The sequence below is a fragment of the Sceloporus occidentalis genome, unplaced genomic scaffold (assembly GCF_023333645.1).
Source record: "Sceloporus occidentalis isolate IW3139 unplaced genomic scaffold, rSceOcc1.0.p SCAF_252, whole genome shotgun sequence".
NCBI classification, from domain to species: Eukaryota; Metazoa; Chordata; class Lepidosauria; order Squamata; family Phrynosomatidae; genus Sceloporus; species Sceloporus occidentalis.
Window position 1 is genome coordinate 995101 of NW_028317232.1, and position 23074 is coordinate 1018174.

The 23074-nt window shown below is 49.5% G+C and overlaps 1 protein-coding gene across 1 annotated transcript; it reads left to right on the forward strand.

The window, feature by feature from the left end:
• The first annotated feature begins 388 nt into the window (after positions 1-388).
• Positions 389-22534, forward strand: LOC149276025 (multiple epidermal growth factor-like domains protein 8). Its single transcript, XM_089504034.1, has 42 exons — positions 389-575; positions 680-843; positions 1290-1499; positions 1866-2046; positions 2617-2705; positions 2875-3088; positions 4868-5048; positions 5142-5287; positions 5431-5556; positions 5711-5865; positions 5953-6057; positions 6157-6304; positions 6483-6646; positions 6998-7192; positions 8022-8222; positions 8351-8581; positions 8667-8785; positions 8875-9006; positions 9469-9582; positions 9669-9917; positions 10054-10238; positions 10344-10554; positions 10676-10874; positions 10979-11114; positions 11276-11490; positions 11758-11868; positions 12070-12188; positions 12271-12475; positions 12703-12874; positions 13101-13264; positions 13643-13787; positions 13918-14149; positions 14421-14550; positions 14802-15012; positions 15230-15444; positions 15675-15882; positions 15989-16157; positions 17006-17198; positions 18840-19010; positions 19785-19915; positions 20908-21040; positions 21290-22534. Exons 1-42 carry the CDS (start codon positions 389-391, stop codon positions 22532-22534), a joined length of 8211 nt encoding a protein of 2736 aa, XP_089360160.1.
• Positions 22535-23074: the final 540 nt, after the last annotated feature.

Here is a 23074-nt window from a genome sequence, read left to right on the forward strand (position 1 = left end):
GAGATATTTCAAATCCAGCGATTTATGTGCAGATATTTGAACAAAACCAGTAGTCCTTTTTAATACTGAAGTCCACGAAAGGGTTAAATGAGCATCGAGTGTCGTTTCCATGTTTGTGTGATGCCGTGGCTTCTCTTTATGAATGAATTACTAATTAACTCGCATTTGTGTCGGGTTCACTAGTTTCTGGATCAAAAGCAACGTTAACTCCTGCAAGAACGTCTTAAACCGGCCGGTTCCGGGGCCGCGGGGCCCCCGTTCTGGCGGAACGTTATTTATGTCTTCGGAATGGTCGTCCTCAGTCTCCGGTTGGATCGTGACGTTTTCCCCATCTAACCGCGGACTTTTGTTTTTTTTTAGGTCCCCTTCCAGGAGATGCAGAGCAGTGATGGGAGCTAAGGTCGGGCTGTGGACTCACGGGTGGAACCTCGGCCTCCTGCTGTTGGCCCTCATCCACAGGGCAACGTCGGGGGACTGTAAGGGACAACGCACCGTGCTGCGCAACGCCCCTGGATACGTGAGCGACGGGCCCGGGAACTACTCCGTCAATGGAAACTGCGAATGGCTGATCGCAGGTAAGGGATAGGCTAATGTTCTGAATAGTGCGTTCGGGTCTTATCACCCGTGATGACCGCTCCCCTCTGTCGCTGCGTCGCTTACACGCTCTCTGTTCCCGCAGCGCCGAGCAGCAGTTATCGAGTGCTGCTCAGCTTCTTGTTCATGGACACCGAATGCACGTACGATTACCTGTTTGTGTACGATGGAGACTCCTACAGCGACCGACTTCTGGCGAGTCTCAGCGGGAGCAGCTTGCCGCCAACCCTGGAGGCCACGTCTGGGAAGGTGAAGATCCACTTACGACAGATAGAAAGATGGGTGTTTTCCTCAATGGAAATAATGAAAATATGTATTCCCCCAACCCCCCCCCCCCCAAAAAAAAATATCTATGGAAATAATCTGGTGCTGTGTCCTTAAATAAATGGGAAGTCTATATTGAGTCGAAGTCATCGAGCTTCCTTTGGTGTCCATGCTACAAAACAACTCAACAGTGATCTGTCTGGAGAATTAGGTCTACCTATCCAGAGCAGCATCACGATACATGATGGAGAAGCAATAAATGTATCTAAACTGCTGGAATCAGCGTTTTTATACGAAGAATATTTATATTGTGCAATGGTTGTGTATTCGTTTTAATGGAAACCCTAATCCTGGGAAGCGTTGTATATTTGCGTGGTCTGGTCGCCCCCATGATCTTTTCTCTCCTCTTTTTTTTTTTTTTTTTTCTGCAGATGCTCCTTCATCTCTTCAGCGACGCGAACTATAACCTGCTGGGCTTCAACGCCACGTACTTCTTCTCCCTCTGTCCGCAAGGCTGCTCCGGGCACGGCTTGTGCCAGGAGAACCGGCAGTGTTTGTGTGACGCAGGCTGGAGTGGAGAGGGGTGCCAAGTCCCCGACTGCCGATCCTACTGCAACACCCAACATGGAACCTGCAACAAGGTGCCTTCTTCCAAACAACATCTAGAATGCTGTCAGAATAACGCACCAGCAAATCGTTACTGTTCCATCTCCCATCCTCTGTCCTCCTAGCCTTTATGTCAGGGTATACTGGTGACCATGCGCAAAGACAAGAATACGTTTACCTTCTAGTCTCTTCTGATGAGGAGCGGCTTGATGGTGACCTGTGGTCGAGACTTGGCGCTTAAATGTTCTAAGTATTTTATATATACTTTTGTAACTTGTTTTAATTTTTCATACTTAATGCCAAATTCCAATAGGTTCCTCCTTCAAATCCTGCATTGACACCGGGCAGTCTCAGTCTATAAACATTTAAAGCTTATTTCCCTTTCTTTTGTTTACTTTTAGGAGACCCAGCGGTGTGTATGCTCTCCAGGTTATGTTGGGGAGAAATGTGACCTGTCATTGACCGATAATCAGGGGGCTGGGACGTGGTACAACGTGAGCAGGCTGGACCCCTTATTCTCCCGTCGCACGGCAGCTGCTGGCACCTATCTGGCCTCCACGAATGCTTTATACATCTTTGGAGGTAAGACATCAGTTTGTTGGTGTTGTACCTGGCAGCACATATTTAAGTATCCTTGAGGTCCTTTTGTAGAGAAGAGACTTCCTAGGTGCCTAGCGTGAGGTATTTGTGTTTAACGTCTTTCTACAGCTGGAGGATAACATTAAAGCAGACTGCCATGTGTGCTAGACAATCAAACGGAGATCTCTTTAGTGATCCAGCTTTTGTAGAGTGACATGTAGAGCTTGATAAGACCTCAGAGGACCATTCTTGAGATGTAAGAAGAGACCTTGTGTGTTTCTATGAACCCCGGTCCCCACCAGATATGGGCAGTATTCAATTTTGTTTAATGGTTATTGGGTAAAGACTTATCAAAGTCTTCTCTGTGGACAACTATTCACAGCTGGAGACTGTAACCATGTAAACCTGAACATCTCTGCACTTGCATTGATTAAAAAAAACCTTCCATGACCAACAGGCTCGGTTAGAAATGGAACTAATCTTGTAGGGAGTACTTGGAGTCTTCGCTCAGGATTGTCAAAAGTATCAGGAGGGATGAAGCCTTTAGATTTATTTTGTTTTCTATCTCTACAGGTCTTGACTTGAACTCTGCTTTGGGAGACCTAGTTATTTATAACTTCACGTCTAACACATGGGAGAGCCGAACATACAGCCCTGGCCCGGTATGTCTTAGCATTTCTGCTATTATGGTAGCTCACCCAGTGCATGGTAGACTTTTTCTTCCCTTTGGAGATGAGCTTGAGATTTGAATCTTTGAAATATAATCGATGTGAAGTCAAGTTGAGGACAACCTGGTTGACCAGAGACTTCTTTAACGTTCTTTCCCTGTAGGCTGCTCGCCATTCCCATGTGGTGGTTGCGTGGAACGACACGCTCATTTTATTTGGTGGGGAGCTCTCTGGGGGAAGCCTGACCGGTGATGTCTGGGTGTTTCTACCTTTGGAGGAACGTTGGATGGAGCTGACACCCCACAGCCCTTTCCACCCACCACCCTTGGCTAACCATGCCGCAGACATGGTGGATCACTGGCTGTATGTTTTCGGAGGTAAGAGGCATCGTCGCTTTATCACCAGGCTTTGGTAATCTCGATCTTGCAGCTGCTATTGAAAATATGCTCAAATAATGTCCGACCATAAAAACACTCAAAATATAAGGTAGATATTCCAAACTTATCTCAGCTTATAAAGCAAGATCAGTTCTCCTTCATAAAGGATCAGAACCTCACAAGGAAAAAAGCAGAATAAAGTTGAGTATAGTCTGTATCAAAATCGGCGTATGTAAAGAAAAGATGTACGGCACTCAATATCTATCAAACGCCATTCAGTTACTTAATGTTTGGTACTAAGACTCAGTAGGATATTGGGCCAAGGCTTCTTCTCTATGGTCCACTCTCCTCAAAGACATTGGATTCCATTAGTATCCATATAATTGTGTGATGTGGGTCGTAGATGTTGGCTCTACCTACCTTTATTTGTATTGTTTCCCAGTATTTAACCCCTTCAATCCTAGGGGTTTTTGGTACCTCAAAGCCCAGAGCAATTTTGCCATTTTTGGGGTATGTCGGTTTAGCGATGATGCTCTTTTCCTGTGAATAGTGTACCCATGTAAACTATATATTGTTTTTTCATTATCGTTTGATACCATAGTTGGATGATTAGCTGAAAATTTAGAATGAGACATTTAGTAAAAACTAGCGAAGATTAGAAAAATAAACTGATTTATTTTTTTACATTTTCCCTCTGAATCCTCACAAAATTAGGTAAAGTGATGGAAAATCCCCTCCAAATTTATTAATTCAGGTGTCCTGATTTTTTTATGCCTATGGCTTAACGGGTTTGGGGGTTGTGAACGGGGGCAGGAGGGTTATACTGGCTAGATGTTATGCTAGGGCAATGGGAAGTAAGGTTTTTTAATAATTTTTTTATTATCTTTTTTTATATAACTTTTTAATTTTTTTTTTTTTACATTTTTTTTATTTTATTTTTTATATATTATTTTTACACAGAAATGGTTCGAGGTCCTCCTAGGGACCTCCTGAACATGCCAGTGATATCACAATGACATCACAGCTCACATAATTTTTTTATGTATTATATATATTATTATTTTAATGATTTATTTAATATTATTTTTCAAATGAATTAACTTTTTTTTTCTGCTTTTCTCTTTCAGGACGGGAGGGGGAGTGAGAGAGATGGTTTCTCACTCCCCTCCCCGCGATCCCCCTGCACCGATCACACTGTGATCTCTATGCAGGTCCTCACAGACCTGCGTAGAGATCGCAGCGTCTCTGTGCCTCTTCGGTGGGCAGGATATCCCCGCAGGGGATATCCTGTCCTCCGATGACCTTCCGGGTTATGTCAGTAGTGACGCAACCCGGAAGGGAATACCCGATCACGCGTTTGCAACTGCGCGATCGGGCACTTTCAACTGTAACAGCTTACCGGCTTTCATGCCGGAAGCTGTTACAGGAGATCGGGCAGCAGAAAGCCGGCGATGCCGGCTTCTGCTGCCAGGGGGGAGTCCAGGCTGTCAAACGACAGCCTGGTCTCCCGTGCAGCGGCAGGGATGTGTCCCTGACGCTGCACTAAGGGCTGGACGTACCGGGACGTCCATAGGGGTTTCTTAGTGGGCGTTTTTTGGACGTCCCGGTACGTCTATAGGGGATTGAAGGGGTTAATTGTTATTGATGTAATGATCCAGTTTGTTATCCTGCTGATGACTTCATTCTTTGCCGCTGTTTCTCTCTTCTTCTCACAATGTTCCTCCTTTCCCCCTCCGTGTTGTCCTGTCCCTCCACACATTTTCCTCATCCCCTGTACAGGCCGCACGTCTCGGGATGTTTTTTCCTCGCAGATGTTCCGTCTGAACCTTTACTCCTGGGAGTGGGAGCAGGTTTTCCCTGGCGGAGGGAAGCCTCCATCAGCCGCCGGCCACTCTATGGTGTTCCATGCTGCGTCACGTTCTCTGGTGGTCTATGGAGGACACCGGCCCTCCACTGCACGGTAATGCCAATAAATACGCTGTTTTTCCACAAAATCTAAACTGAGTCACGAGGTTCAGGTGTTTTTTAACTTACTAAACTTTTCATGGCTTAGGTTCAGCATGCGTGTCAACACTACGGATCTGTTCCACGTGGATCTAAATTACTGGACCACACTGAGACCACGCGATGGTAGCCGTGGACCTCGAGAGAGAGCCTTCCACAGCGCCACCGTTATCGGAAACTACATGGTGATATTTGGTACGTTTTTAGATCCGGGCATATATATATATATTATATATATAGTTATAGACTCAAAGTATAAAAACGTGTAATGTGCTACTGAATATGTGTTGAATGCGCACGACTCTTCTCATCGTGTGTTATGTTGCTGGTGGAAACAGGAGGAAACCTTCATATCCACTACCAGGAAGAGAAATGTTATGATGAGGAAATCTTCTTCTACCATCTTGGTTGCCACCAGTGGGTTCCCAACCAGGTCATGAGCCAACTCACCCGTACCTATCAAGGTAAGAGATGGACGGACCTCTTCAACATCCGTCTACAAACTTCAACAGCATAAAGCTTTTCACACTGTGTTCGGTTTAATGCGGGCGAGATACCATATGCTACCAAACCTCCGTCCTGTGAGGTCTACATTGTCCTTGTTTAACTCTCTTCCAGAGCGGCAGGCTTCAAGCAGGGGCCGGTACTCCCATGTCGCTGCCCTGATGAAGGGTGGTGTTCTGTTGGTGGCTGGGGGATACAGTGGTACGCCCCGCGGGGACCTCCTTGCCTTCAAAGTTCCCATGTCTGTGTACCAGACCCCTGTGCAAGACGTGAGTAGATGAGTACAGTGATTATAGGAGATTGATGATGTAACGGGTGTCGGGGTGTCATTAGTATGTGTGTTTTGACCTCTGCAGTATCACCTGGATCACTGCTCCATGTACGATAGTGAATTCTGCTCCAAGGATCCGGAATGCTCCTGGTGCGAGACCAGCTGCCAGACGTCCCAGCGTAATAAACACGTAGGAACCTTCGATCTCTTCTGTTGAATTGACCCTAAAGTCTCGCCCCGTATCCTCCTAGATCCGCGCTGTCATATTGACACCCTTCTCTACTTGCAGTGCCCTGATAAAAGCTGTTTGGGACTGGCCCGGCTCCTCTCCGACTGTCAGGCCTGCTTAGCATTCAGCACCAACGTGAGCACCTCGTCTCGTATCCCCCGAGCGTTCGGGTGGTGTGTCCAAAACGAGACTTGCATGCCGTTGTCTGGTGAGGCCTCTACAAATCATGCAGCATTATTCTTTCTTATTTTAATGATGTTGAGCGTTATAAATTAACTATATATTGGCATACAGTCAGATTATTAACAAAGTTGAGGCACCTCCATTTAAATAATTAAACCTGAAATAAGAATAGTAAGAAAGGTGGTTTTTTTCCCCACCCTCAGAGCGCTCGTCGTGCCGGGTTGGCCAGATTTCGGGGACGTACGGCTGGTGGGGTCCGGTCACCGCGTTCATCACCTCCCTGGATGGCTGCAGGACCCACAACTTTTTGCCTGGTCTTCACCTCATCACATATCAGCAGCCTCGCAACGATTCCCAGCCCGACCGGGTAATTTTCTATTTACACCTTCATGATCGCGTGTAACCGTACACGTCCAACGTTTGCTATAAGGGCGACGCTATTCAGAACCATAGCTAAGCGTGATTAAAACTGACGTGTAATTCAAGAGAACCTCCGTGCTTTTTAAGTAGGATGAGGAGCAAACGGCCTCGACAAAAAGTCTAATCCTACCTCTATTTTACTTCCATCGCTGGTGTATAACATAGGAATTGCTTCCGGTGGGTAGATCCTTCTTCCTCCCACCCTGTTAATATCTAGCAATCCCCATTTTTGTTAGATCATGTGACTGATTTTGATGGCAGTTCTTGTTGGTTGGGAGTAACCCTTTCTCTCCCGCAGGTCTCCATAGTGCGCAGCACAACGATCACCCTGAACCCCAGCACGGAAATGGACGTGTCGCTGGTTTACAAGGGGTTCTTGTACCCCATGTTGAGCCAAGGGGTTTCCCCCGATAGAGTCTCTATCTGGGCTCGCATGCAGAGGTTCTACGTGATCGCCCGGCTGGCGCGGACTCCTAACACCCTCTCTAATCTGGTGAGTTACTTAACCGTTCATCCGGGGTAGCATTCAGATACGCTGGCCTTTGCCCTGTTACCCCCTTCTCTCTTGCTTTTAGCTCCGCTGTTTTTCTTTCCTCTGTTTCATTATTCCTTGCTTCCCGTTTGCTTTTTCCTCTACCTTTTCCTCTGTTCATTATTCATGCTGTGATTTAGAGCTTTCTGCGCACTCTCTGTCTTCGCTTAAGGTTGGTTTCACTTGGCCGAGACCCCTTTCTGGATCTGCACGTTTTTCCATTCATAAAATACTCTGCATGTTATTGCATTGGTTAAAATCAAGTAATTTCAGAAGGTTTACATAAACATGTAAATCCACCCGGGGTATAGGCTCTTGGCTAAATAATTATATTTTTATAATCATATAATTGTATTATATATAATTATAACCAAATCATTTATATATATATATATATATATATATAGATATCATTTTTTTTTATTATTATTATTTTTTTCTGCCACTTTATACATTAAGAATTCTTAATAAATAATAGTATGAGCTCGATATGAAAATTCACAGGAAAATCGCTATTTACTTATTTAAATACTGAAATGAATTTGGATAATTGTTGTAAACGTAGAAACCAAAGCATGGTAGCAATGTGCTTCGTGATAGGTCACACTCTTCCTCACCACCTTATATTTTCATACTGTATTTTACTTTACTGAGCTGGTAGTAGTTACGTGGGGCAGCCTCCCAGCAGACGTTGTAGAGGCTAATACAGAGTGGCAATTTAAACATGCGTGGTATAGGCACTCACCTCCCATCAAATTCTCTCGCCCCCAACCCTGTCCGCCCGCTTTAGGAAGAGGTAGGTCGATGGTCTGTGCACCAGGAGAAGGAACATCGCCCGCTACAGAGGAACAGCGGCGAGCGGCTCTTCCCTATCTTGGAACGCGGGAGCCGCTACGCACTACAGATCGAAGGCTACTTGAACAATACTGGCAACGGGCACACGAGCGAGCTGAGCCTAACGTGGGACCGCACGGGCGTCCATGGAGGAAGCGTAAGACTCTTCCGTCCTCCTTGTGTATAGGAATATGTATGAGACTTCTGTGGTCCGCTGGCCAGCAGGAGCCTGAGGATGTTTGGGCTCGTTTTCATTCACAGTCATATGCCACCCTTCGTTTTCAGGAGATATCCTTCCTCTTCCTGGAGCCTCATCGGTCTGATTTATGCCCGGTGTACCCGTCTTGCTTGGCCTGCCTGGCCGACCAAAGCTGCGGTTGGTGTCCTCCGAGCCGCACGTGCCACCATCGCGTGGTGGTCGACGGAGCTGAGCAATGCCAAGATATACCCCTAATTCTCTCTCCCAGCAACTGCCAGCTGTGCGAGGAATATCGCGATTGTGAAGCTTGCACCAAGGTGAGTGCTTACTCAATAGTCCCTACGGTTGGTGGAGATCTCCCTGATGAGGTGTCCACCTGAGCAGTTGTTGTTGTGTTTCTAGGATCCATATTGCGAGTGGCAAATACACAGCAGTAAGAAAGGCGACTCTTTGTGTAGCCGCAGAGGGCGAGTAAGCAGCTCCATCCGGGCTCCCGAGAGCTGTCCCCGCGCCTGCAACCAGTGAGTTACACTCGTTGGGCTCCGCGTTTGCTGTGAACCGTGGGACGCCTCTCTTTCTGTACTGAGCGCTTTCCTTTGATCTCTTCCAGACGCCGGTCCTGTTCGGAATGTCTCTCGAACTCCAGTCACTGCGCATGGTGCCAGTCTACCGGAAGCTGCTTTTACTTCGCAGCCTACCTGGCAAAGTACCCTTACGGCGACTGCCGCGATTGGTACGACAGGTGAGTCTAGTCGTGTGTAACGGAGCCGGCACGGGGGCCACGGTGAGAGTATTTTTTTCCTTTTACCTGCATTACAAGAGGAAAGCTTAATGCTAGTAAATAAATACATTATAAGTAGATTAGAAATTGCCCTTTTTCGCTTTTTTCGCAGCTACCTTTGAGTACCTTTTAGATTTTATTCAAGTTTCTCCTCCAGATTCAGAGGGAGCTGATTAGCTCTTATAGCCCCAAAATAAAGACAAGAAAATGAGCTCAGTGTAGGAACGTACAATCTCTACCTTTTTAACCAAAATATCGTATTCAACTAGAAAAATACAGGTAGCAAGTCCACTTTCACACAACCAGTGAAAATTCTCGGGTCCGTTTTCCCTTTACTATTTTACTTTTACGCTGTCGTTTCTTGTTAATCTCTTCGGCCCCCGTGGTCTTGCGCGTGACTCCTGTTTGGTTTTCTTCCCCCAGCGTTCACTCGGTACCGCAGTGCATGGACTGCTCGCGATTTAACACGTGCCGCGAGTGCTTGCAGAACTTTGAATGTGGCTGGTGCGGCAACGTCGATAATCCCACGCTTGGCAGGTGAGAGTAGAGACGCGTGTGTGTGTTAACGGACATTAACGTGCATCGCAAGACTCACACTCCGTAATCCTTTGTCTCTCCTTAAGGTGTTACTCGGGCGATTACTCAGGCATGCGTGAATATTCTGGATGCGCCGTGGCTCTGTCGCTGGCTGGACTCGCGGCGATTTCGGAACCGGCTCAGTGGTCTTACGCCTCGTGTCCGGACGTCGATGAGTGCCGACTGGGGATGGCCACCTGCCACCAGCACGCCACGTGCAAGAACACGCTTGACTCGTACGAGTGTCACTGTGATCGTGGCTACACAGGAGACGGCGTGGCACACTGCAACCAAACGTAAGGACTTGCGCTCCATCCAAAGTGCTTTGTGTCACGTGGACATGATATTTAGATGATACAGCTTGTAGGGTTCTCTTTAGGTCCATAATTGACAATTCAGATTGATGTAACCGGGTATTGTTTCTTTCTGTAGGTGTTACAATGAATGCTCTCATGGGACTTGCAGTGGACCCCCGTCTTACTCCTGTCTATGTGACCTCGGGTGGACTTCGGACCGTATCGCTGTAAATGAGAGTGGCGTGGAGTGCAGCGTGGACTGCGGGTGTCACTTCCACAGCACGTGCACACGCGGCCCCGGCACCTGCGATGCCTGCCAGGGTAATGTGATGAGCAAGAACACTGAATGCTTCCGACATTTGAATGCTTTGACATTGTGTTCTGGTAATAAGTACGAATGCTTTCTGTTTTGTGTCATTTTTTTAGATTGGACCCAAGGTGAACATTGCGAAGAGTGCAAGCCCGGAAGTTATGGGATAGCTACGGAGAAGCCCGGGTGCCAGGAATGCGTGTGTAACAAGCACGGGAAAGCCGAGCTGGGATATTGTGACCGAGAGACAGGCGTCTGCTACTGTACCGACAATACACAAGGAGATCACTGCGACAAGTGTGCCCCAGGGTACTACGGAGACCCCAGGTATGTCCCCGGGAACATGGGATAGGAGAGGGTCCTCTGTGTCCACTTCATGAATACCCATGAGGGGCACATTATTCCTTTAAACACTTATATGATATGGATCCCTTATGTCCTCTTCCAGGAACGGGGGGACGTGTTACTTAGAGTGCCAGGGCCGGCAGCTCATCTCCAATGTGTCCTCTTCCGCCCTGGGCTCTCCCGGCGGCTCGTACTGTCTGTGGGTGCTGAGCGTGTCTCAGCGACCCGAACCCTGTCACCCGGAGAACGCGTGCCCCAGGCTCACGCTCAGTCTTCAGCCTGATTTTAGCATTCCGTGCACGGTGAGTGCTGCCGTCAACTTTTGGCAGGGCTGCCTTTTTACGTCGGTAGGTTCGGTCTCCCGTTCTAGCTCCCCAGCCTCACATTCCCAGTTCTGTCTTTACAGCACAGCTACGTCTACGTATTTGATGGGATTCCCGCGTTCTTGGACACTGGACTTTTACAGTCGGATCGGAGCTTGCTAGGAGCCTTCTGTGGCAGAGGAAGAGGAGCAGAGCCGCTTACGGTAGAAGCAACTACGGGTTAGTGTCCGTTAGGAAGAAAATTGTTCCTCGTCTTATTGAAACCTACCCTGTGCTTGTGCAGCTTGGTAAATATCAACCATATGGTCCGTCCATGGTGGGGTACCATCCCAGTGACTCCCAGGATAATGCAGTAAAGTAGCAATATGTCTCTCTCCTAGGTCTCCTGGTCGTTTACTATGAAGCCAACACCACTGAGCCATCAGGGTTTAATGCGACGTACACCGTGCATCGTTGTAACCCTCCCTGCGGGCAGAATCAGGTTTGCCAAGAGCAGACGTGTGTTTGCAGAAGCCCCATGTCAGGTCCAAGCTGCCTACGCACCGCGTGTCCCCGGAACTGCTCTGCCGAGGATGGAAGAGGCGCCTGCAACCGGGTGAGAGAGCCTTCCCTATTGTTACTGAATAATATCCGATTTATTTCTAATAAACTAACTTCAAATCTTTGTGGCATGATTAACTTTTTAGATTTAGTATTTATGATTTCTAAGCGATGGGCACTAACATGATGGTACAGATCCGATTTCTGCGTGACTTATTTCGAGAGGTCCACCCAGTGGAACCTTAATAGCCGGCATCTGCTGTTCCTGCTATTCTGGTGCATAGACTGAGTTCTTAGGAAAAGCCTATGCTCTCCTCTGCAGACACTCGGCCTCTGCTTTTGCTTTCCTGGTTATGCTGGCGAGGACTGTTCGATTTATTTGGACTCCGGGAAGGTTGTGTGGGAGAGTCTCATGGACCCTCAGCTGACGGCGGTAAGTCATCTGCATTTACCTGCACGAGCTGACCCTTCCAGGACCTTTAATGAGGGAATGGTAACTGGGTCAACAAAGCTGGTCCAGTGGCCAAATGGAATCGGCCCGCTTTTTTCCATCCCACTGAGATATTTTCTCGCTAAAACCATGGAGCTCACTTTTGCCTTAGAGTCATCCCCTGTTGACACCCTCTGTTTATAGGACACGGCCAGTCGCTTCCTGCACCGATTGGGCCATACCATGGTGGAGGGACCAGATAATACACTGTGGATGTTTGGGGGCCTGTCACTTCGGGACGGCGTCCTGGGCAGCGTATATAGGTGAGTTCTGTGTCTTCTCAGAACAGATCTGATTTAGCCAATCAAATATTTTTTAATCTCATCTCTTTCTCCCTGCCGCTAGATACTCTATCTCAGAGAGACGTTGGACACAGATGTTGGCCGGCACAGAAGGTGGAGGACCTGGTCCAAATTCACGCTATTTCCATGCAGCTGCATACAACAGCATGCGCAACGCCATGTATGTGCTGGGGGGCCTTACGAGCAGCGGAGCATCCAGTGACTTTTGGATTTTAAACCTCACTACTCTCCAGTGGAGACGCGAGCCTGTAAGTTTACCTTTTGCTTTCTTGGCTCATGTATATTTTGTTTCTGCTGACACAAATAGTGCTGTTTCCACCTTTTAAGCCTCATTCATTCATTCATTCATTCACTCATTCATTCACAATTAGCACAACTTCTTATTTGCATAAAGTCTGCTGTCACTAGTAGATTATATTTACTTCCACAACTTCTCAGTTGACAAGCAAAGAGACTTCTCTTCTCCCCCACCTAGGCCCCTCTGGTGCCACCCGCAGCTGGTCACACACTCACTCCTCGTCGTGGATCCTCGCTGCTACTTATCGGAGGATATTCCCCTGAGAATGGCTTTAATAACCGCGTGCTGGAGTACAACATTGAATTAGAGACCTGGAAGGTGGGACACCAGACGGGCACACCTCCCACAGGTAAGTAATTCAGAAGAGTCTACTTTTCCCGAAAGGGTAGTAGTTACCTGAAATAGACTTCCAGTAGAAGTTGTACAGGCAGTAAATAAACATCAGCCTGTCAAAAGAGCTGTGTTAAAGAATTAAAGACAAATTAAGGGCAGAGTGAAGTTCTCGGAAGTACTTGATAGCGTTGTGGCTACTGCTGTAACCATGACAACCACTTTTGGTGTTTTTTTTGCCTTAGGTCTGTATGGCCATTCGACTGTGTACCACGAGGCCACTGATGCCTTCTACGTGTTTGGGGGACACCGTTTCCACGTAGAGGCTGTGACCCCATCCCCTGAGCTCTACAGCTTATATTACCCCAACCTGACCTGGAGCCTGCTTGCCCCCTCTCAGGGGAGGAAGGTAATTTCCCTTCTACAGCCATCCCCCCAAAAAAGGTACCCGCTTGCATTTATGACCCTTCACAATCTCGTTACACATTTCCATTACTACTACCCGCTTTGCAAATTAATAAATCGCCCATGTTTTTGTCCCCCCCACACGGACAATTTGCCCTTTTTTTTTGGTTCTTCGTGTTTATGTAGCAATTCTGTGTTATGTAAATAACTCTTCATCTACTTGCCATATCGTGCATCATGGAAGTCATTCCAAAGTTGAGAGCTACCAGTTGGGACTTCTGTAGACGCAAGAGCAAATCCGGCCACCTTATTTTTACCTGGTGACAGATCTTTGACTATCTGCGTGTTCTCCTCTCTCATACGTTTCCTTATCTTTTCATAGCCCTTGTCCCACTTCTTCCATGTTGCGGCCGTGCTGAAAGACACCATGATTGTGGTTGGAGGTCGCACAGAACATCAGGAATACAGCAATCAGGTTCTTTTTTACCAGATCCACTGCAATACCTGGATTCGGCCGAACAGGACTGGTAAGTGGGCTGACACCAAGCAGAACCAAAAAAAACACAATAACGAATACAACGCCCAACAAAGCTCTGGTTGGAGATGGAGGAAGAAGGACCACCTTGATAGCCCCTTCTGATCGTATGTTCTTTGCAGAAACGGTGGTGGGCATCCCCATGAATGAGTCAATAGGACACGCCATTGCTGTGGTCGATGGGCGTCTCTACATCTCCGGAGGGTTTAACGGTGTTGCTCTTGGCCGCATGGTGACGCTCTCCATTCCTTCCGACCCTTGTATGCTGTTTACCTCCGCCTCGGCCTGCAACCAGAGCGCCGGCAGCTGTGTCTGGTGTCAGCGCAGCTGCATGTCTGCGGAGACCGCCGAGAGGTAACCGTTATATCCTTATAGTCTATAGTTTAGGTTTCACTTTTTGCTTTGTGTGGTTTAGTTAGTAAACAATAGAATGCCTTGAATGCCTAGAATGTCCTAATCACCCAAAGGACTCACCATCTAACTAAGGACATAAGCTCTTCCATAAACAGTTATTTTTGTGTGTTTAAGTAGGAAATGTATCAGAACTACGCCATGATGTGAAAGTTTTGCCCACCTTTGCCTTGTTCCTCCTCCTTATGCTCACTGTGGGATCTCCTACTCCCAGGCGTAGTTGCCCCATGGCTTCCAGCTTGTGCTTCCCGCTGCCCCGATCGGCTGAGGACTGCAGGAGACTGAAGACGTGCAGTGAGTGCTTAGCCCAGCACCCGCGCTCCATGGGCGCACAGCTCGCAATGGTGAGTGTCGACCACGAAACAATTGTAGCGCCCATAATGTAGAACGTTGTGTGGTGGGTATCGGGGGCATCGTGAGAGGTCCCACTGGAGAGCGGACATGTTGTTTCAGTGTTTATGGACTACTGTAGTGTTGTGTTATGAATTTAACCTTGTGGTACATGAGCGAGGTCTTTAAAGCGCATGGATTTTGGGCAGTAGCCATTTACATCATGCTGTTTGCCGTAACACCTTACGCGTCCATCCTCCCCAAGGGGTCTCCTCGTTGCAAATGGTGCACCAACTGCCCGGAGGGGGCCTGCATCGGCAGCGATGGGAGCTGCACGTCGGAAAACGACTGTCGCATTAACCAGCGCGAGATCTTCCTGGCCAGTAACTGCTCCGAGATCTCGTGCGAGGCTTCTGATTGCCACAAATGCACCGCTTCTGGGAAGTGCATGTGGACTCGGCAGTTTAAACGCACAGGTGGGTGACCTCCTGTTAACAAATTTAACGTTTATATCCAATTCGTTGATGCTTTTTTCCTCCTGCCTTATCTACCTGGTGTCTTTAGTTGAGGTTGATACCTCTTATTGGACCAATATAGAGTCTTGGGACCTCAGAGGTCTCTTCTTTGGATGACACCCTGCCGTAACAGAGCAGTTAACCCCGTGTCTCTCTTGGTTTTTTTTTTCCATCCCAGGAGAGACTCGACGTATTCTCAGCGTGCAGCCCACGTACGACTGGACGTGTTTCAGCCATTCCCTGCTCAACGTGTCTCCGATGCCAGTGGAGTCGTCTCCTCCTCTTCCGTGTCCCACCCCGTGCCACAACTACACCGCTTGCCACGACTGTCTGAGCTCCAAGGGGGCCGACGGAGGGTGGCAGCAGTGTGTATGGAGTGTAGCGCTGAAGAAGGTATGGTCACGGACATGCGTATAGATGATGTATGGATGTACAGATCAAATAAATAATGTACGGGATACTAAGGGGCATGTTTATAGCGAAAAGTACAAATATACCATTGCTTTTTAGGGTATTTAGGGGTTGGTATCAAGTTTTGCCGTCTCCTAAACATGCGCTTTGGGTCTCGTAGCCGTGGTAATGCCAGATTTGTCTTAAATTTGCCCTCTTTTGTGCTCCGGCAGTGCATGAGTCCGACCTTCCTGCCGATGCGCTGTGCCGCCGGGGCGTGTGGCAGGGTCCTCAGCGGCACGGAGAGCTGCTCGCCGTCCTGTTCGCGTCACACTCACTGTGCTGCCTGCATCCAGCATCCGCGCTGTGGCTGGTGCGCCCGCAGAGGCGGTAACGGAGAGGGACAGTGCCTGGAAGGGGGGCTCAGCGGTCCTACTAAAGGTAAGGCACGAGGCATACGTTATGAAAAGATCATGAAGGTAAATATTTGAAGGCTAAATGGAGCGGATGATTCTCCGAGATGTTCTAAGGATGTTTATCGTTTTAGCTGTGATGAGGGAGCAGTGCGCTTCCGCCGAGTCTCACTGGGCCTTCATGTCCTGTCCTCCGGAGAACGAGTGTCTGAACCAGCACCACGACTGTAACGAGACCCAGAACTGCAGCGACCTGCCTGTCGGGTACAAGTGCACGTGTAAGAAAGGATACCTGCTGCACAAGTGAGTGATGGGAGTCTGCGCCTTTCTTTTAAATAGAACGGTGATTATATCCCATCATCATCATAATATCCCGTCCCTGATGATAAGCTCATGACTGATCCCCGGGGCTGTCGGCAGGATCTCTCGTAGGGAAAGTTTTAGTTGATCACCGATCGGACCCCGTTTGGTACCGCTCATGTGATTGCCTCTATCTTTTTGGCACCGTGGCAGAGCTGGCGAAAGAGTAAAGGCCGGCCAGTAGGAGGCATGGAGTAGCCCAAGGTGGACCAGCTGATATTTGGCCCCAGATCTACAGATCTATTAATCGAAATATCATTATGTGTTCGAGCGGCGAACGCCAGCGCTTCTGTTACACCAAGAGATAGACTGAGGTGGAAAAGGTTAAACTCCCCACTTTACCGGTGTGAACAATGCAAGTGTAAAGCCCAGTATATCATTTCCTACAAGAGGAAAAAAATCAATGTTACTAATCATAAACATATATTTGTGGAAAACCTGTCTTATGAACATTTGTGTCTCTCCGGATATGTCATCCTCTTTATTCCTAAGTATCATTTCACTTTCTTTCCTTCCTTCTTCCCTTTCCCATTTTTTCCCTTTCCCATTTTTCCCTTTCCCATTTTTTCCCCCATTCTCCCCTTTTCTCCCCTTCTCTCCTTCTCCCTTTTCCCCTCCCCCCTTCTCCCCTCCCCCTCTAACTTCCCCTTTTCCTTCTCCCCCCCTTTTTCCCCCCTTCTCCCTCCCCCCCCCTTCTCTCTTTTTTCCCCTGTCACCCTTTTTGTCTCCCGTCTCCCTTCCCTGTCCTCCTCCTTGACTTCTTTATATGACTGGTATTTTTCTTTTTGCAGCGTGACCGGGCTGTGTCACCCTGTTTGCGAGCACGGCTGTGTAAACGGGACCTGCGTGGAACCCAACCAGTGTCACTGTGACTTTGGCTACGTCGGTGAGAACTGCTCGGTGGCCTGTCGGTGCAATAAGCACAGCAACTGTGCGGGGCTGGGCGCCGAGGACAAGTGTCTACAATGTCACAACAACACCATGGTGAGAGAGCTGGACAGAACCGGCCACTTCTTCATGTGATCGTTGGTGTATTTAAGCGGGCGCTGACGTAGGTCTCATCCAGGGAGGTGGCCCCAGTGAACCCCAGAATCTACCTGTAGATCGAGAGACAGGTTATATGCCTAACGTGTTCTGCCCTCCGCGCCTTCTCCTGCCCTCCGCGCCTTCTCCTGCCCTCCGCGCCTTCTCCTGCCCTCCGCGCCTTCTCCTGCCCTCCGCGTGCTCTCCTGCCCTCCGCGTGCTCTCCTGCCCTCCGCGTGCTCTCCTGCCCTCCGCGCCTTCTCCTGCCCTCCGCGCGCTCTCCTGCCCTCCGCGCGCTCTCCTGCCCTCCGCGCGCTCTCCTGCCCTCCGCGCGCTCTCCTGCCCTCCGCGTGCTCTCCTGCCCTCCGCGCCTTCTCCTGCCCTCCGCGCCTTCTCCTGCCCTCCGCGCCTTCTCCTGCCCTCCGCGCGCTCTCCTGCCCTCCGCGCGCTCTCCTGCCCTCCGCGCGCTCTCCTGCCCTCCGCGCGCTCTCCTGCCCTCCGCGCGCTCTCCTGCCCTCCGCGCGCTCTCCTGCCCTCCGCGCCTTCTCCTGCCCTCCGCGCGCTCTCCTGCCCTCCGCGCGCTCTCCTGCCCTCCGCGCGCTCTCCTGCCCTCCGCGCGCTCTCCTGCCCTCCGCGCGCTCTCCTGCCCTCCGCGCCCTCTCCTGCCCTCCGCGCCCTCTCCTGCCCTCCGCGCCCTCTCCTGCCCTCCGCGCCCTCTCCTGCCCTCCGCGCCCTCTCCTGCCCTCCGCGCCCTCTCCTGCCCTCCGCGCCCTCTCCTGCCCTCCGCGCCTTCTCCTGCCCTCCGCGCCTTCTCCTGCCCTCCGCGCCTTCTCCTGCTTCTTTGCACCTTCTCCTGCCCTCCGCGCGCTCTCCTGCCCTCCGCGCGCTCTCCTGCCCTCCGCGCGCTCTCCTGCCCTCCGCGCCCTCTCCTGCCCTCCGCGCCCTCTCCTGCCCTCCGCGCCCTCTCCTGCCCTCCGCGCCCTCTCCTGCCCTCCGCGCCCTCTCCTGCCCTCCGCGCCTTCTCCTGCCCTCCGCGCGTTCTCCTGCCCTCCGCGCGTTCTCCTGCTTCTTTGCACCTTCTCCTGCCCTCCGCGCGTTCTCCTGCCCTCCGCGCGCTCTCCTGCCCTCCGCGCGCTCTCCTGCCCTCCGCGCGCTCTCCTGCCCTCCGCGCCCTCTCCTGCCCTCCGCGCGTTCTCCTGCCCTCCGCGCGTTCTCCTGCTTCTTTGCACCTTCTCCTGCCCTCCACATGCTCACCTGCCCTCCGCGCGTTCTCCTGCTCCTTTGCGCCTTCTCCTGCTTCTCCGCGCGCTCTCACGACGCAGCCGCCGGCTGTCTCTGTGAAACAATGCCAGGATGTTATGTCGCTTTGCAAAAGGGGAAAGTGGGCAGAAAATCTCACCGATCTCTACAACCAGCCCATTAAGAGCCATAGTGAACTAGGAAGCCCCTCAATCCTGCCACCCTGGGCCTTAGTTGACCTAAGCCAGACTATATGACTTCTTATTACAACATGGAGCACAAACAGAGTCATACTTAATGTATTTATTGTTATTTTAACCATTATTATTATTTTAACCGCCGCTCCTTCTCGTTCCTCTCCAGGGAGATCATTGTGAGAAGTGCAAGCCCCTCTTCGTGGGTTCAGCTCTGAATGGCGGAACGTGCAGACCCTGCCTGGATTTCTGTCGTGGAAACAGCGAGGTTTGCATGACCCGGGACGAACACAAGAAGGCATTGAGAGAGCCCGAGAGATACCCCCTTGATCCCAAACTGGTACGTGGACAGCACAGAAATACAAGCGACCTCGCGTGCCGTGATCGCTGCTCATGGCGCTATCTGGAGCGGAATGATTTAAAGCGCTGCCAAATCTCTCCGTTCTATAAGTGGCTGATCACAGCACAAATTGTAGGTAGTTTTAGTTAACAGCTTTGGTGAGAGATGTGTCAATTCCCCTTTAACATGCGCCGAAATCCCTGGTACTTTCCCCACCAAGTTCCACAAATAACCACCAGGGGGCGCTCAGCTAGTGCCTGATTTTACCGCTATCACTAAAGCGCTACGGAATCTGCTGGCGCTATATGAATAAATATAACATGCGTTCAGAAAAATAGACATCGTATTTTGGGGAGTAACTTGTTGTTTTGATCATTCTTATTAGCTCCAGACGTAGTTACTGTGCCCCGATATCTCTTAAATTGCTTTGATAACAACTCCTAGATGGCCTAGATCAGCCGCGTTAAGCTCCAAACAGACCAGGAATCTGTGTATAGCCCAGAAATAATTTTCTGAACGTGAATCGAGCGGCTCAAGCTGCTCCCGGAAGTCCCGGCCTGTTTGCGAGCTTTGACATCCCTTGCACGGGAAACACGCGTAAACCTATACACGCATTAACTCGGATGGGCACTCGTATTTTATACACGGAACGTTAGGCACGCGTGTAACGCGGAACATTTCTAGTTCCCTGTTAGCGCTCGGCGTGCTTCCTCTATTTAAAGTGCGTCACGCCGTCTGTCAAATAGCCTTAAACCTTTTCCTTCCCGTTCGTAGATCCCAGGATGGGTGAGCCAGGGGCCGGCCGAGGACGCGGCGCTGTGCGTTCACTGTCAGAATAACAGCTACGGAGACAAATGTGAAGGCTGTCTCCCAGGGTACTTCTTGCTGGATAAGCACTGCACCAAGTGAGTTACTTCCTTAGCGTGTCGCGTGCACGTGACGCTCCTGACGTAATGCCGTGCTTATTAAAAAGCTGTTGGCTTTGGGGTCTGGTTATTGAAATATGAACAAAGAGGTATGGCCTGAGGGCTCTTAATGCTCCTGACGTTCACCTAGGGGCTCACAGTGGTGGCATGTACGAGCCTAGGCTCCTCTGCTGCAGAACCAGGGGCAGATGGCCGTGTTGGGCGATCGGGCTCCTAGGTTCACCGCTGCTTAATGGAGATCAGAGGTCTCCCTTGTAACCGGCCCATTTATGCTAAGGTGGTCTGAGCTTAGCCTCCGACAGAAGCATAACGGCAGAGAACGTGGCGGCTCTGGACGTAGGGCACGGGGAAAAAACTTACGGGGGGCTGCCCAGTACCCAACCAGAATACACGTCTGGCTCACAGCAGTTATCTTCCCACATTATTCTTTATTGGGTTCTCCAAAGTTAAAAAAAAGAAATGAGTATTGCAACATAAAATAATACTTTTTTTATTGGACTAACATTCCATTTTATATATAAACTTTGACCCTTCCTCGCTCTCGCTCTCGTCAAGTGGAACCTGGAAGCGTGTCTGTGGATATTCAAAAGGAGTTAAAACCACACACAAAAAAAAACAAAACAGATACAGTGCAGTATTGCAAAACTTCAATTTAATATACAAAATAAAAAATATATCACATAATTAGCTCGGTTTTCCTAAAAAAAAAATAGACCGTTAAACTGACAATAAAAAAAAAAAAAACATCCACCAGGACATCTGACTACAAGTTGGAGCTCCACCATGATGTAGAGGTGAAAGTTACCCCATCCAGGTCCTGCCATTTAGTGAATTGACCCTTTTGCTGTCACTTGCGACGTTCTATATGGTGAAACCCCGTCTCTCAACGCCTCTGTCTTGGAGCCTTTCTTCTTTCTGTGCTCTTTTGTTTGCTCGGTCCCCTCCGTAATGCTCTCACGTGCCTTTCGCAGATGTCAGTGTAACGGGCATGCAGATACATGCAATGAGTTCGACGGGACCAACTGTCCTTGTAATAACAACACGGAAAGTGCAAACTGCCAGAGCAGTCCCCAGAGCGACAGGAAAGACTGCTACAAACATCAGGTAACGTATCAGGTTTTACCTGTTATGCCAAAGAACGTTAACCCGCCCCGGCTTGTTTGAGACCCCACCACTGCTGGTGCTTTTGTATAGTGAGGAGCAACACCTGATGACATCTGCCCGGTAAAATTGTGGCCGGACGCATCTTGGGAACCTTGGAGCGAAGGTTCTAAGGTGTAGCGAAAGCATCTTTAATATTTGAACTTATTGCACGCAATCTATTATTAATATTTTTTTTGCATCTTTTCGCAGTGTTCCAAGTGCAAAGACTCTTTCCACGGAACTCCCGTCAATGGCCGACAGTGTTATAGACTGATGACCGTGGAGCAGGAGTACTGCTTTGACCCAACCTCGCAGAATAACTGCTTTCACGAGCCCAACATCCAGAATCTGCCCTTCGGACGCACCGTCTTTTTTGGGGTCCAACCGAAATTCACCAATGTGGACATCCGGGTCACCGTGGACGTTACCTTTGGCTGTGTGGATGTGTACGTGTCCACGTCCGCCGAGAGCTTTGCCGTCGACGTGAACCCGTTCTCAGGCGTTCACTCTGTCCGCGTGTACAAGCTGACCGACCATGATGTGCATGGTGGCCCCGAGCCATTAACCGCTTTTTCTATCAACGGGAGCACCGGTCATGTATCTGGGAAAGCTAATTGGCTTCGAGAGGAACGTCCACGTGGGTTGATCACCTACATCACAGTTAGCAACGAACAGACCGTGCTTATTGTACGGGGGGTTAGAGACCGAGTGGTCATCACGTATCCCCATGAGTTGCACACGCTTAAGAACAGCCGCTTCTACCTGCTGCTTCTCGGGAACACATCTGATGGATTAGGAGAGTCTCAAGGCCTACTTTTCTTTCGTCAGGACCAAGCCCACATTGACCTCTTTGTCTTCTTCTCGGTTTTCTTCAGCTGCTTCTTCCTCTTTCTCTCGGCCTGCGTCCTTCTCTGGAAGGTCAAGCAGTGGCTGGATGTGCGCAGGGAACAGAGGCGACACCTGCAGGAGATGAGCAAGATGGCCAGCCGACCTTTTGCCAAGTTAACTGTGTACTTTCAGCCTGATGTGGAGGTGTTGGGTGGATGTCATCATCCAGGAGGACCAGTTTTGCCACCGCTCCAGCACCATCACCACCACCACCATCACCACCACCACCGCTCAAAGCCCAGAGTCAAGTCGTATGACCCCACCGGCCCACAGCCTCCAACTTTGCGTCACTCGGACCCTTTCTTATCACAGTTATTGGGATACACGTACTCCAACTTCAGGGTAGGTCCTATCACTCTTGAACCTACAGACGATGGCATGGCCGGAGTAGTCACGCTACTCTTGCAACTACCCGGAGGTGCCCAAGCACCCAACCGAGCATGTTTGGGCTCTGCGTTAGTTACTTTGCGGCACAATCTTCAGGAGTACTGTGGCCCAAGCCACGTCGTAAGCAGCTCCAGAAAAGGACTTCTGAGCCACGAGAACCTGACTAGCATGTCCATTTGAGGGGGGGGGGGGGTGGTATTTATAGACTATCCTGCAAAGGAAAAACGCCTTATTATTTAACAATGGACAAAAAAATGGACCTGAATCCATATATTCTAAAGACGGTTACAAACACAGAAAAAACGTGAAGCCCCTTTTTATAAATTTACGTGCCGGAAAGGACTTGTGACGGTTCAGTGCAATGGGTTTTTTTATTATTTATTTTTTTGTTTTTTTTTGGTTTTTTAAAGAGAGGGTTTAAGACAGATTTATCAAACACTACATTGTAGGTCCGTGTACACGGGGACCTCAACCTGGAACATCTCCAGCCTGGGAGAAGCGGTGCCTCGTGTATAGGCTGTGGCACATAAAGGGTGGTATAGAGGAACGCGTATCACGGGAATCGTCCGGTCTCTGAAGGAATAAGTCATTTTGGGGTACCTGTTCTGAATGTATTCATCATCAAACTCTGACACCCTATATATATATATAATCTATATATATATACGGGTAAAGAAATCGTTTTTCTGTAACTGGCTGATATTTCATGATTCAAGGCCT